General features: G+C 37.8%; 1 protein-coding gene across 13 annotated transcripts in view; it reads left to right on the top strand.

Moving 5' to 3' along the window:
* Positions 1-7,726, top strand: part of LOC5566052 (CD151 antigen) — a 280,588-nt gene extending 272,862 nt beyond the window's left edge. For all 13 annotated transcript variants that reach the window (XM_021852736.1, XM_021852742.1, XM_021852737.1 and 10 more), the window contains 3 exons: positions 6,043-6,216; positions 6,807-6,980; positions 7,106-7,726. In XM_021852736.1, the coding sequence (XP_021708428.1) occupies positions 6,043-6,216; positions 6,807-6,980; positions 7,106-7,249 (492 nt within the window). In that variant the 3' untranslated portion in view covers positions 7,250-7,726. The remainder of the gene's footprint in view (positions 1-6,042; positions 6,217-6,806; positions 6,981-7,105) is intronic.
* The last annotated feature ends 5,873 nt before the right edge of the window (positions 7,727-13,599 follow it).

Below are 13,599 nucleotides of genomic sequence, written 5' to 3'. Positions count from 1 at the left end.
CTGTCCTGCCTCCGGTAAATGAAGACTGTAGTGAATCCCTTGAACGAGGTGCAAGACGAAGGCACGTGAAATTACTTCTCCCAGGATCCCACGGGATGATGCTACCTATCCCAGTTCATTGTTGCCGAGCAGCAGTTGATGATGTGGTCATTTTGGAATAATTTAATTTGGACCTATGTCTCGGCCGTGGTTCAAAAGGGGGCAAACGCCGCTCGAGGGTACTTATCCAGCTGGTTACCTTCCTCTTCCGAGCGATAATGAGAAATTATACCCATAGAATGCCGGTGACCCACACACGTCCCTTTGTACACACCCGTGAAAAAGTTTGGGGTCACCTCCATAAAATCATACAGAGGTGTTTTGTTCATATCTCTTTGATTGCACGACTAACTGAGATTCTCTATGGCGCATTCGAAAGGGAAAGTTGGTTTTACTTCGTAGGTGTCGTGACAATTTTTTTTTCTAAAGTACACTGAAAAAACATGACTAATTTTGGAACCATTGAGCCGATCAAAGTTTAAAATCAATGTTGCATTAAAATCATAATCTTACATTTTTTGAAGAATACTTGCAAAATTTTGGCGGAAAAGTCTGCAAATCTTGGAGTAAAAACTTAGTGAAACTAATTAAAAAAAAATGGTCAAAAGACTTAACGAAGTAAGAATTGCCTCATTGTCTATAAGAGCCGCCATAAATCGTGTGATAACAGATATATGGACAGAACACAGTTTTATAAGCTGTTAAGTGGTTTTGCTATATTCCTAGAAGATGACAATCACACGACGCGACGCGAGACAGGACACAACACTTATTAACACACGTTTGTAACGTTTGTAAGAACCATAAGTGTTGTGTCCTGTCTCGCGTCGCGTCGTGTGATTGTGATATAGTTCTTACGTTGCACAAAACCCAAAATAATGAGCCTAGAAGATGACCCCAAAACTTTTGCACGGGACTGTAGGTTGAAGGCATTTTCGCACGTCATGCCGCAGGGTCGGAAATGCCGCTTCATCGTCATACTCTAAGCCGCCACAATATTGTTCCACCGCGATGGGTTCCATTGCAGTCAGGCTCGGTATATCTGTCAGCAAGCGCAAGCGACGAGTCATGGCTGAAAGGTGTGAGCAAAACATGAGCATTATTAGATGACATAAATCATGGTTAATAACATGACCCACCTATACTCAACGCGCGAATGAGTGATGGACTGATATCAAAGCATATGCGTTAATGTTCACTGCGGGTCGACGTAAGTGTCGGGAATTACTGAGAAGAAATTGTCGTAAAGCCCAAATTTGCCCACAAGATTTAGGTGTTATTTCCTACTATGTGGTACATAGTGTACAATATTTAGGAGGAAGGCTTGAACGTCTGAATAAAAAAACTAGAACATTTTGCCGTACAGATCCTACTCTACACCCTAGACCTTTATGGAAATTCTGGAATGTAGCGTTGTTGAACTCCAGCTGATAAAAGATCTGACATCGCTGAAGGCAGATTCAGAGTAGGGGAAATCGGGGTAAAACCGACACCCTAAGCTTATTGATAAATTTGTGTACTTTCGCTTGTTAAACGAACCTAAAATTATTGTAGAACCACATATTGGTTATAAATCTATCAATCCTTGCGATCGCTGGATGATATATTAAGGTTATATATTGATTTAAATTGAATTGATATTTCATCATTTTTAGGTAAGACCAGGGTTGCCATTATGCCAGATTAATCTGGCACTGCAAGACTTTTTATCGAGGAAAAGACAAAAAGACAAACTACTCATTTCGCAAGACATTTTCAAATTCAGCCAGACTTTACAGAACGACGCGTGAAATGAAGCAAATTGATGCAACCATTTTTGAGTAACGAGTTTTTATGTCCAGCGGGGTTTCGCTGGTGCGACCACTACTGTCTTCCCACTTTTAACTAGCAAATCCTACCCGTTAGTTGGAACGACTAACAGGAGATGAAAATGCTCCAGACTGACGTATATGGAATGCAAATAGTTTCGAAACACATTTTTTTCTATAAATGGAGAGTACAATGCGACGGCCCTCAGATAATTTCACCTCCACTTTTGACATTGAAGTGATTCTAAGTTGGATTTTTTCCAACCAGAGATCGCTTAACCATCGTGTCATTCCATGTAGCGGAGGCCGAACGATCGAATCTCCACTGTTTTTGGTTCCCTTACTTACTTAATACTCCCTTACTCGATATTCCATATCTTGATATCGAGTTATAGAATCATAATAAAAGTTGGTTTTCATGGCTAACTCGATGGTCCATTGGATCGCAGTTGCACTGCTTTTTTGTTTTGTAACTAGATACCTCACTAACTCAATGATTCTTTCAATATCTAGTTATGGAGAGTTGACTGTAATTTTCAGTTTTCTTGAAGATAACTCAACAGAAACTCCTCAAAATCTGACATCGCTTAGTCCATATTTTTTTTATGAATTGAGTAAAAACGAAATGACAGCAAAAAGAGTTTTATATGAGAGATGTTGGTTTCGTTAGGAATTTAGGAATATTTTTGGAACCAAGTAACCAATGATCAAAATCGACACAGACTCCAAAAATAGAAGAGTTTTTTAAGAATTGATGGAAAAAATAGTACATAGCTATCGAATAACAAAAAAGAAAACGCGATCAAAACACTGTTCTGTAAATGTTGCTCACCAGTAGAGGGAACTGTGCTCACCAGTAGAGGGGATATCCTAGGGACTTTGATTGCTATGCGATAGTGTTTTAGGATTTAAATCTGATTTTTTCTAAACACCCCCGTTCATTGACAAATTGACGGTAGGTAGTAATTCAATCTGTGTCCAGATCATCTCTACTAAAGCGCAGTTCTCATTTATAAAATTGATATAAATTTTTGAGCACAAACGTATGGCATGGTGCAACATTCTCACGGATTCATGGTTTTGGCTTTAATTTTTAACAATCATAAGGATTTTAGTTCCAGATTCAGACTTATATGATAAATACCACAGCTGAAATACTAGAATGTTTTTCAATACAGACATATACATTCAAAAAAGACCAAGCTCAAGTCTTAGTGCTGAAGTAAATGTAGATATTTTTTTCTATGTTGCTTTTTTTGTTACTGTCGAAATTTGGACCTACACAATGGTGTCTGCCAGATTTTACAAGATTTTTTATTTCGAATTCACCAGACATTTTCCAAAATCTACTGGCAACCCTGGGTAAGACAATTAAGAGTGCGGGTAAAACCGACACATCCACTTTGAGTAGAATTTAAACGTTGTGAACATCACCATCACATTGCATGTTAAAAAGAATGCTTCAAATATGACTTTCGACATGTATGACCCCTTCCTCCAATGGATTATTCACATATTACGTAAATTATTGAGGAGAAGCCAAATATCCACTAAATATATGTGAAAATTTCAAATGTCCCATGCTAAGATTATAAAGTTGGGGTGAATACACATTAGGGTGCGGCTTATTTTTCAAAAGTTCTCAAAACCAAGAATTCGTGTGCTCTACTGAATTCAAATCACATTAAAAGAGAAACCTCAAAATATGAGCCAAAAATATTAACATTTAGAGGTGGCGCAAGCGTCTTAAAGTTGAATTTTCAGGTTATAAAAAATGACCTTCAGTGAAGTACACATAACATTGTTATTTTTCAACCGATTTCAAAACTTTTAGCATCAATATCTTCAACATTAAATTTGTGAAAACTTTGTTGAAGACCAAATTTGTCTAAAATCAAAACAAGTTTTAGTTAAAAGTAATTTATTCCAAATTTTTCCTCATTTTACTAAAAATTTCAACTTTGTTTGACCATAACTTCATGATTACTCAACCGATTCCAAATCTTTTTACATGCTTTTCAAGCTAATTTAATTGTTTTCAAACTGTACATACAACATTTTTTTCTAAAAAATAGTTTTGACTTAGGTATTCAACAAAAACTACCCAAAAACATGATTTTTCAATGAAAAAATTAAATTTCTTTGGATTATTTAAGTTTTTTTTTTGCCGGAAATAGCATTTTTTTCTATAACACTTAAATATATAAAGCATCTTGCCTTAATTACGAGTTGAATAGTGCATATATTTTTTAACATATGCAAACATAATTTTGTTTCAAAATTATATAAAAATTGCTGCAAAGTCCTTCCCAAAGGTTTAACAAATGAGAAAAATTAGTTTCAGCCTAAGAGACAATATTTAACTACCAAAGATTTGACAAAACTGGCATTTTTCGTTAAAAAATAATGTTTTTGTGCAGTTTTTGCTGAATAACTTGGTCAAGACATTTTTTTAGTGAAATGTTATATATGGAAGGTTTGACAAAAATTAAATTAGCTTCAAAAGCATGTAAAAAGATTTGGAATCGGTTGAGTAATCATGAAGTTATGGTCAAACAAAGTTGAAATTTTTAGTAAAATGAAGAAAAATTTGGAACAAATTACTTTTAACTAAAACTTGTTTTGATTTTAGACAAATTTGGTCTTCAACAAAGTTTTCACAAATTTAATGTTGAAGGTATTGATGCTAAAAGTTTTAAAATCGGTTGAAAAATAACAAAGTTATGTGTACTTCACTGAAGGTCATTTTTTATAACCTGAAAATTCAACTTCAAGACGCTTGCGCCACCTCTAAATGTTAATATTTTTGGCTCATATTTTGAGGTTTCTCTTTTAATGTGATTTGAATTCAGTAGAGCACACGAATTTTTGGTTTTGAGAACTTTTGAAAAATAAGCCGCACCCTAATACACATGGATATTATTAACTTGTGTTCATGGAATGTTTACGAAGATGAAGTTTTAGCGAATGTTTGCTTGTGAAAATAAATACTGTTTTATTTTAACAAAACAGAAAAGTGAAATTATTTTTAGATAATAAAAACTTTCGAACCTCATAGTTTGTAAATACACAATAAGATTAATTTATGTGAAAATATTTCAAATACTATTAATTCTGCAATTTTAAACGAGAAAAATTTCTTCAAGCTTCATCAAAAAAGTTGAAACGTGATAACATAGGAATATTTTTTTTTTAATACTCAATGATAGCTTGTGGCAAGTCATACATTGTCATATTTTACATATTAACAGGTTCGGTATCCGTGAATTTCACTGGAATTCGAAAATAAAGAGTCACATAAACTACAGAGATAGTCTTCCGATTAGAAAGATTCCCTGAAGTTCGATTATGAAGCAAAGAAAGGTGTCGATTTTACCCCAAATGAAAGTGTTGATCTTACCCCGAGTGAACATTTATTTTTCAGTAGCGTTTTCAGCTGCCGAAAAACGAAAAATTAATTTCGCTTTCATGTTGTATCAACGTAATAATAGTAAATGATGATGTAGACACAGAACAAAGAATGACATTTTCAAAATTTCACATGCGAAATAGTTAAAGAATAACAACGAAATATTGCAACTGCTGTTGCTTCTATGTTATCCAATATGATTTTGTTGTTTATTTTGGCAGTTTATTGGTAGCGTCAGTTGTAATGTCATTCGAAACACAACATTTCACAAGTTAAGATAGAGCATGGTGAAAATCTGCTCAAAACATGAAAAATCAAAGGGTTTCGAGCTTACCCACAGTGCCGGTTTTACCCTGATTTCCCCTACTTATGCTGTTGAAACCATAGTGACAATTGAACATTTCAAAATTACTAACTGTAAGACGTGGAATTATTGATCAGAGGGGTAACGTTGTCGGAATGTCCTCCTTGTGCCTATCTTATACCATTGCCGGGCGTATTGCAGATCTCCATCTTCGTGGTATTGGGCAACATTTCTCCAGTTTCTCCGAATGTCTACCGAATATTTGTCAATTTGTGTAAATCCCCTGTTTGCTAGGTCAATGATATATCAATAATAACTATAGTTATGAATTGAACTATAGTTGAACGAATCAAATGCACGCGAATGAAAAATTGAAACGTTTCAACGGCGTGCCCATAGCCTAGCATAAATTTAGGCGCATCACAATCACGAACACTATCCCCTTTTAATTGCAATCCATTTTCTTTGTGCCTTCATTCTAGTACACCTTCATACTGCTGTTCGTGTTCCTGCTGGAGGCCATCGTCGGAGGGCTGGCTTACCTCTACGAAACGCAGATCGAACTGGAGCTGCAGCACAGCCTCAACAGCACCTTCATGGAGCAGTACGGCGTTAGCGAGCGGCAAACCGAAGCCATCGATCGAATGCAGCAAGAGGTAAGCAGGGCTTGCATGCCAGTGCACAGTGGGAACAAAAGGTAGCAAACCGACAAAGAATTCTGTATACCTTGTACATGCAACGCGTCAACCTTGGAAAATTAACTGAACCTTATGTTAAATTGTCTAAGGACTGGAATGAAAGTTGTCCAGATCGCTGCACGGATTGTTTCCTTTTTATCAAAAATCCCATCTTTTAGTTAGGTTTCTGATAGGATTTCTCATGTTACATGCAGGAAACAGTTTATGATAAATTTTAATTCACATTTTGGTATTGCAATGCTTCTTGCTTCAACAATGGAATTTGATAAAGTTACATAAGATTCATATATTTACTCAAAAAGGGATCGCCCATTAATTGCGCAAGGGTTGAGAGGGGGAGGGTGCTTTATAATTTTTATACAAAAAAACCTTACTATGGAGTGGAGGTCCAAAAACCGCCAATATTATCTTACGAAATTAATCAACAGCCCCAAAGTACAGGATTCTTCATCGGTTTGCTACCATGTTTTCCCCCTGTGCACTATACACCGGGAGAAACATCCATCACATTAAGCTGGTCGTTTTTCCTCTTTTCTTGCGAAAAACAGTTTGGCTGCTGTGGCGCGGTACGATTCGAGGACTGGCGCTACAGCGTGTGGCTGCGGTCTCGTCGGAAGGATCTGATTCGACCGACCGAAGGCCGCCGGGTGCCGGACTCTTGCTGCATCAGCATGACACCAAAGTGCGGTCTAAGCGACGGTCCGAGCAACATTCCCTACACGGTACGTATATACCTTTCGGATCGGCACTCAAATTTTCCAAATCAGTCAATTTGGCAAAAAATCTTCCTAACTGAATCTATATGGCATGTCGAGGCGAGGAACGTAATACTGATTTTGTTCTGCAGGGATGCATCTACAAGATGGCCGACGACCTGAAGCACCATCTCATCCTGCTGGGAGCGATAGGACTGGGGATTTGCGTTATCCAGGTGTTCGGCATGATACTGTCCTGCTGTTTGTACGTGAAGCTGAAGGATGTGCTCGATTGACAAAAGCCAGCGGATCCGATAGTTGAACTAATGGATCCGCTGCCGGACAACATCAGCCTTATCTACGGCTATGACGACCAAACGATTTGAGCCCAAATACTGGCTCGTGGCGAGGAGAGGGGGAGCTGTTATCGAATTGATTTCACGGTGAATATTGTATTTAATAGAATTAGGACGTCTAGATGTGACCGTGCTATGAATTAACAGTTGTACAGTTTTTTTTTAATATAGATTAAGAGTTTAGTCGTTAGATGTTGTATGATTTCAAGATTTTATCTCAACAGAAGTAACTAATATTTGTTATAATACTTGAAGAAATATTTATTGTGAAATAGGAGTGTACACACCATTGTAAAAAGTACAACTTTTGAATCAAAGTGAAATATAGTCAATAGAAAGTGCGAAGAAATACGTAGCTTAACGATATCGATCCTATTTATAGGTGTAATAGAAATGCATTTGCAAATAGACATATTATTTAGACGTTGTTTTACTGATATCCGAAATCAGACCGATGCTACGCAAATTTGCATTCATAAATTTTGCCAACAGAAGGGATTTACTAAAGGTAATATTAAAGTGACATTGTAGATTTCATTGGGATAATCATCAGAAGAAAGAGAAGTTTGCAATAAAACGTATTGAAAATATATTCATCAAGGATTTTGCCATTACTCTACTGAAGTTGATGCCTGAAATAGGAAAGATTTTACTAACAAGTTATGAGAAATTTGCCACACACAATGTCATATTTTTTTTTCTACTAAACCATAGTAATCTTTTTCTCGAGCTTTCCTCAGTTTACTCTCCAATTTCACGACACATTTTTTTTATCGTATGGTCGATGCACCAATAGTCGAATAGAAGAACATATATTCGCATAAAATCGACAAATAAACCCAGCAGCATGATTTTTACATCTTCTGAGAGCTTTTTATCTTGGTTTTGTGGAGCTGAGAGCTTTTTATTGTGGTTTAGTGTTCAATACGAAAATTGATCGCAGTAGATCGCTGCCGTTTTGTTTTGCTTGCCACACTTTTTTCGTGCCCTCGTTTTTCGCGATTTTGCCGATGAGATGGCTGGTGCTACACCATCCGGATTGTAGTTCGAAGGTGAATATTGAAAATAACGTCTCTACAACGTGATAATGAACTACAATCCCAATTTTTGCCAGAAGTTCCTCCAATGATGCCTTCAACGATTGTTCCTGGAATTTTAGCAGCGATATTTTTACAGAAACTCCTCTAGCAATTCCGCCAGAAGCACCTACCGGAATACCATAGATTCTTCCAGTAAAATTTCTCCAGGAATTTCTACAAGGATTTATTAGGAGACGTTTCTACCAATAGGGTACCGACTGTTTATTTCGTTCATAACCGCTAATAGTTGGCGCCAGCGGCAAAAAGTACAGACAACAAGGCTTAGAACATTCAGTTTCTTCCACTGGCCGCCGAGCGACGACACTGTTGATTGTATCCCTTCCACTGATCGCGGTACGCTGGATTCTCAAATTTCTCAAACTTTCAACACAAGCGCATGGAAGAATGGTAGTAGGAGAACTGTCAAAACGTATGGAAAATAATGAAAAACGTAAATTATTTGCAATTAGGAAACTGGATCAAAAAAGTAGTGATTAGAAATCAAGTGTAAAGTGAATACATAACTTTTTGTGTTCAGTTCATCTTCCGTGGTGCTTTCTTTGCTTCAGGATTTCGTTTTTACTACCACTGAAAAAGAGCCATCTATTGCATTTTCAGTTTTGAATATCGCCCTATTATTGCAGAGATTTTTTCAAGGACCCATCCAGAGTTTCCTCCAAAGTTTCTTCAAAATAATCACTCCATTCTGCATTCCAGAAGAAATAACTTTGTGAATTCATATAATAATTCTCCCTTATTTGAAATCCTTATTTGATGTATTGTGACTGTAGGCATTTGCCCATTATCTTAAACTAATTACAATTTTCTTCCGTCAATACAACTAAAAATGAAATCTTATGACATACTTAATTTTTTCATTGGACGTTTCGACATTTGAACAATCACGGTTTGCATTATAAAATGACATCAAACGATATATAGGTTCATTCCTAGCATAGTTTTGAACTCTATTTGGAATTTGAAACGGCCTTGTAAATGTTAAACCTGTTCTACCTTCATATAATGAAATCTGCCCTGCTAGGTATTGAGAATTATATCTACCATCAATTATATCCTTTAGGAACAAAGCGTCAGCCGTTTTTCTTCTAATTTCGAGCGAATCAATTCCAACAAGCGTGCATAATGAATTGTAATCCGGCAAAACGTCTCGTCACCCTAGGTTCCGGAGTGCAAACCTAACAAACTTTTTCTGTACACTTTCGATTCTTGTCTTATGCGTTTCGTAATATGGCTGCCAAACTATCCCAGCATACTCAATAATCGAACGAACTAATCCAACGTAGAGAGAAATTATTGTGTACGGATCATCGAATTCCTGTCCGAGCCGTCTAATCATTCCAAACATGGCATTAGCTTTTGCGACTACCTTGTCAATATGTTTAGTGAAGGATAGTTCACTATCGAGGTCCACGCCCAAGTCATTCACACAAAACGATGACATCTGCACTCATTCGATAGTCATAGTGGATTATATTAAGCTTTCTAGAGAAAGACACCACGTCGCATTTAGATACATTGACCTTTAGACCAAACTGCATACAAAAGTTGGAGAACAGCTCAACATTTCGTTGTAGATTCCGACAATCCTACAAACAACTTATAGGAATGAATATTTTGACATCATCGGCGTAAATAAGGATGTAGACTCCATCGAGGTAGCTAGGAAATTCATTCATGACAAGGATTGCAACGTTTTACGTTTTTTCTTGAAAAAATATAGTGAAAAGTTTGTGAACTTTTGACGTTTTTATCTTTTTAAGCAAAATCACTTGAATTTGAATTTTATTGAGCTCAGTGTTACGTAATTAATTAATGTTAATTTTGGCGCAAAAAGATTAAAGAATAGGCTCTTTATGTAAGTAGGTTTCTTGTCTTTTGTCTTTTGTCCAGAAGTTTCGCTAGTTTAGGTCAAATAATAATACTTAATTTCTATTAGTGACCATTTTCACAAACGTTTTACAGTAAAGGTAGTTAAAGTAATTGGAGTGATGTTATAAATTGTACTTAACGTTTTTTATGTGCTTTGTTTGTCCTCTAGTGATTCGTTAGTAGTCGGTGCGTCCGACATTCGCGACTTGTGGAATTTTATTTCAGTGTACACCCAAAAAAGGTAATTTCTATTAAAATACTCGATTTTTATTAAAATTTAGTTTACTAAAGTAAATTTCGTGTTGGACTTTCCAGCGCTTAGCGCTTTTTGGGTAGGGCTGGAGTTCGTGTGTCGACCGGAGTCGACGAAGATTATTTTGTGAAGTTTTTTTGAGTCCGTGCAACCGTCAAGGCCCGCCCTTAGGGGTAGCTAAACGGAGTGTGGTGTTTCGGCAGAAAGTGGAGCGAAGAACGACCGTCGATTGCCAATCAATCGACGGAGGTCCCCTTACGTCAATTCTAACGGATCACAATATTGGAGAGCGCGGATCGTGCGTTGCGTCGCCAATTGCGCGCCACGATTCCGGACCTGATCCAACGGTAAGGGTGCATTTTATCACGGGCGGTCAGAGCGCAATACGCGAGGCCGCACGAAAGTACGTTAGCCTTTGTCCGGAGGAAGACGGTCAATTCTCGGGCCGCACGACATCCGTCGTAGCGAATCCCTCTCCGGAAGAAATCGGAGGACATCTGTCCAGCCGCCACCCACTTTGCAACTCTAATTTCGGCCATACCAGCACGGACTCATTTCGCGGCAAGCTAATCAGGCAGCGACGGCGAATTGTTCCCCTTCGCCGCCATTTCAACGGAGGTACTCGTTGCCATCGTCACGAAAGTTCTAGTCGCCATCGCCGAGGTTCCTGGCAACGAGCAACAAGTCGACGAAGAAAAATCCTGCGCAGGTATGTGTTAGAGTTAGACATGGCCATGATCTAGTGAATCACTATCCCGTCCAAACCCAAGTTAGAAGTCCAACCCGAAGTTCAATAAATAATGAATAATGAATTAATTAATAATTAATTATTCCGTTTCCGTTTAGGTGCAAAAGAGAAACTCATTCCAATTACTTTAAATTTTAGTTTTTTTTCTGTTGAGACCAGGGGGTTGAACGAGTTTCAGTGGGTTTGTTGTCCGGATGGGAAAAAGCTAGTCTTTCTTAGTTTTGCGCTTTGAATTTGTGTTTGAGCCAGCGAGCGTTCGAGGACATCTGAGGTTAAAGGTCATCAGTAGTCGGGCAAATAAAAGTCGGCCGGTGGTCTCTCAGATTCGAGAGTGGCGCTAAAGCCACCGGTTGTTACAACACCTCGAGCATTTCCGCCGAACGGTTACAGGATGAATAGCAAAGGGCCCAAATGGCTGCCTTGAGGCACCCCGGAATCAACAGAAAATGATGCTCCCAGGGATACCTCCAGGAAAATCGATACATGAAGCAATCCCTGGAGGAACCTCTTGAGAAAAATCTAGAGTAATCCCTAAATAAATTCCCGGTTGAATTTCTGGAACAATTCTTGCAGGATCTTATGGAGCGATTCCAGAGGAAACATCTACAGGAATTCCTGAAGAATTCCCTGGAGTATCAAATATTACGGCTACGCAGTCTTTATTTTTTAACGTGTTTTTTTTATAGAAAACGTGTAGATAAAAAGTGTATTTCTAAAACAAAACGCTTAGACAAAAAGCGTAGTCGTTTATCTACCAGCTCATCCCTGAAACAATTTCAAGAGGAAATTATGTAGATTTATTTCTGGAGCAATCCTTAAAGAAATCCTTAAAGAAAAAACTGAAGAGATCTGCTGGAATGCATTTAAAAATTTTCATAGAGAAATCCTTGAAGGAGTCTCTGGAGAAACTATTGTAAAAATCTTTGAAAGATTATCTTAGCTCATTACTGAAGGACTCCTGGAGACATATCTGGAGGAATCCTTGGAGGAACCCTACGAGGTACCCTAGGAAGAATCACTGTAGAGATTTCCTGGTGGAATCCCTAGAGTAATTCCCGAAAAAAACTTTATTCTGAAGAAATCCTTTGAATAATCCATGAAGAAATTTCTGCAAAAATCCCAGAACGAATCCCTGGAGAATCCCTAAAGGTGTTTCTGGACAAATATTCAGTCATGTAACTATTTCCCTGGTGACAATTCTGGGAGAACTCTTGGAGGAAATTCTTGAAGAATTCGTAAGTTGTAAAAGACCAAGAGGAATTTCTGATGGAATTCTTGAAGGAATTCTTGGCTGAGTGTTCTCTAGAGCGATCCCGTGTAAGGACCCCGATAGAAATCTCAGGAATTATTCCTAGACGAATCTAGAGAGCACTATTTGGGGATACTTTGTATATAAGAGGGATCCTCGGAGGAAATTCAGGAGAAATCACTACAGTGATCCTTGAGAAGATTGTGCTAGTGTAACTCCTGGAGGAATTCCTTGAGCAAGCTTTGAAGATATCTCTGCAGGAATCTTTCTAGAGATTCTGATCTGAAAAAATAGCATAAGGAATCCCTTGACAAATCCTTTTAGAAATCGTCGGAAAAAATCCAGAATAATCGTGAAAATAAAATCTTGGAACAGATCCTGGAGGTATCCTTAAAAACTTCCTGAAAAAATTCCAGTAAATAATTTACTGGAGGAATTACTGGAGACATTCCTGCAGAAACTCCTTACGAAATCTCTAAAGGAATTTTTAAAGGAATGTTTTTGCAGCAATCCTTGGAGAAATCCCTAGTCAAATCCCTTTAGGTTTTGCTGAAGGTACTCCTGGAGTCATATCAGGACCGATCTAAAATGTCATACGGCGAACAAAAGTTCTTCTTGGAGGAATCACTGGCAAAAGCCCTACTGGGCTGGAGAAATCGCTGGATTACAGTAGAGATTATCTTGGAGGGTTATCCAGTAAATTCCCAAGAGAAAGAGTCTCCGAATATGGTTCGTTCGGCTTATTCGGAACTACCTGGAACCTGTTCCAGAAGGAAATGGTGCATATCATATTCAGTAGTTTATACGCATGTATGACAAGACGGTTCAAATTTCATGGTTTTACATTCCACTTTACAAGAGCATCAAGAAAACCAACACCTAGATATGGCCGGATATGGTCGGAGTATCGCGGAACCGGTTCCAATAGGGTGTGGTGTGGACATTTTCAGACCATCATGCGACAGCTCAAAATTCATGATTTTCATCCAGATCATAATAGACCCATGCCAAAAATCAAACATAAAATTCTCCTTTTTGTGTCTGGCTTCACGCCCCAATTGGGATATAGCC

This window comes from Aedes aegypti, chromosome 3 (assembly GCF_002204515.2).
Source record: "Aedes aegypti strain LVP_AGWG chromosome 3, AaegL5.0 Primary Assembly, whole genome shotgun sequence".
NCBI lineage: Eukaryota > Metazoa > Arthropoda > Insecta > Diptera > Culicidae > Aedes > Aedes aegypti.
Note: the sequence above shows the minus strand (reverse complement) of the source record. Positions and strands in the feature narration are given on the sequence as shown.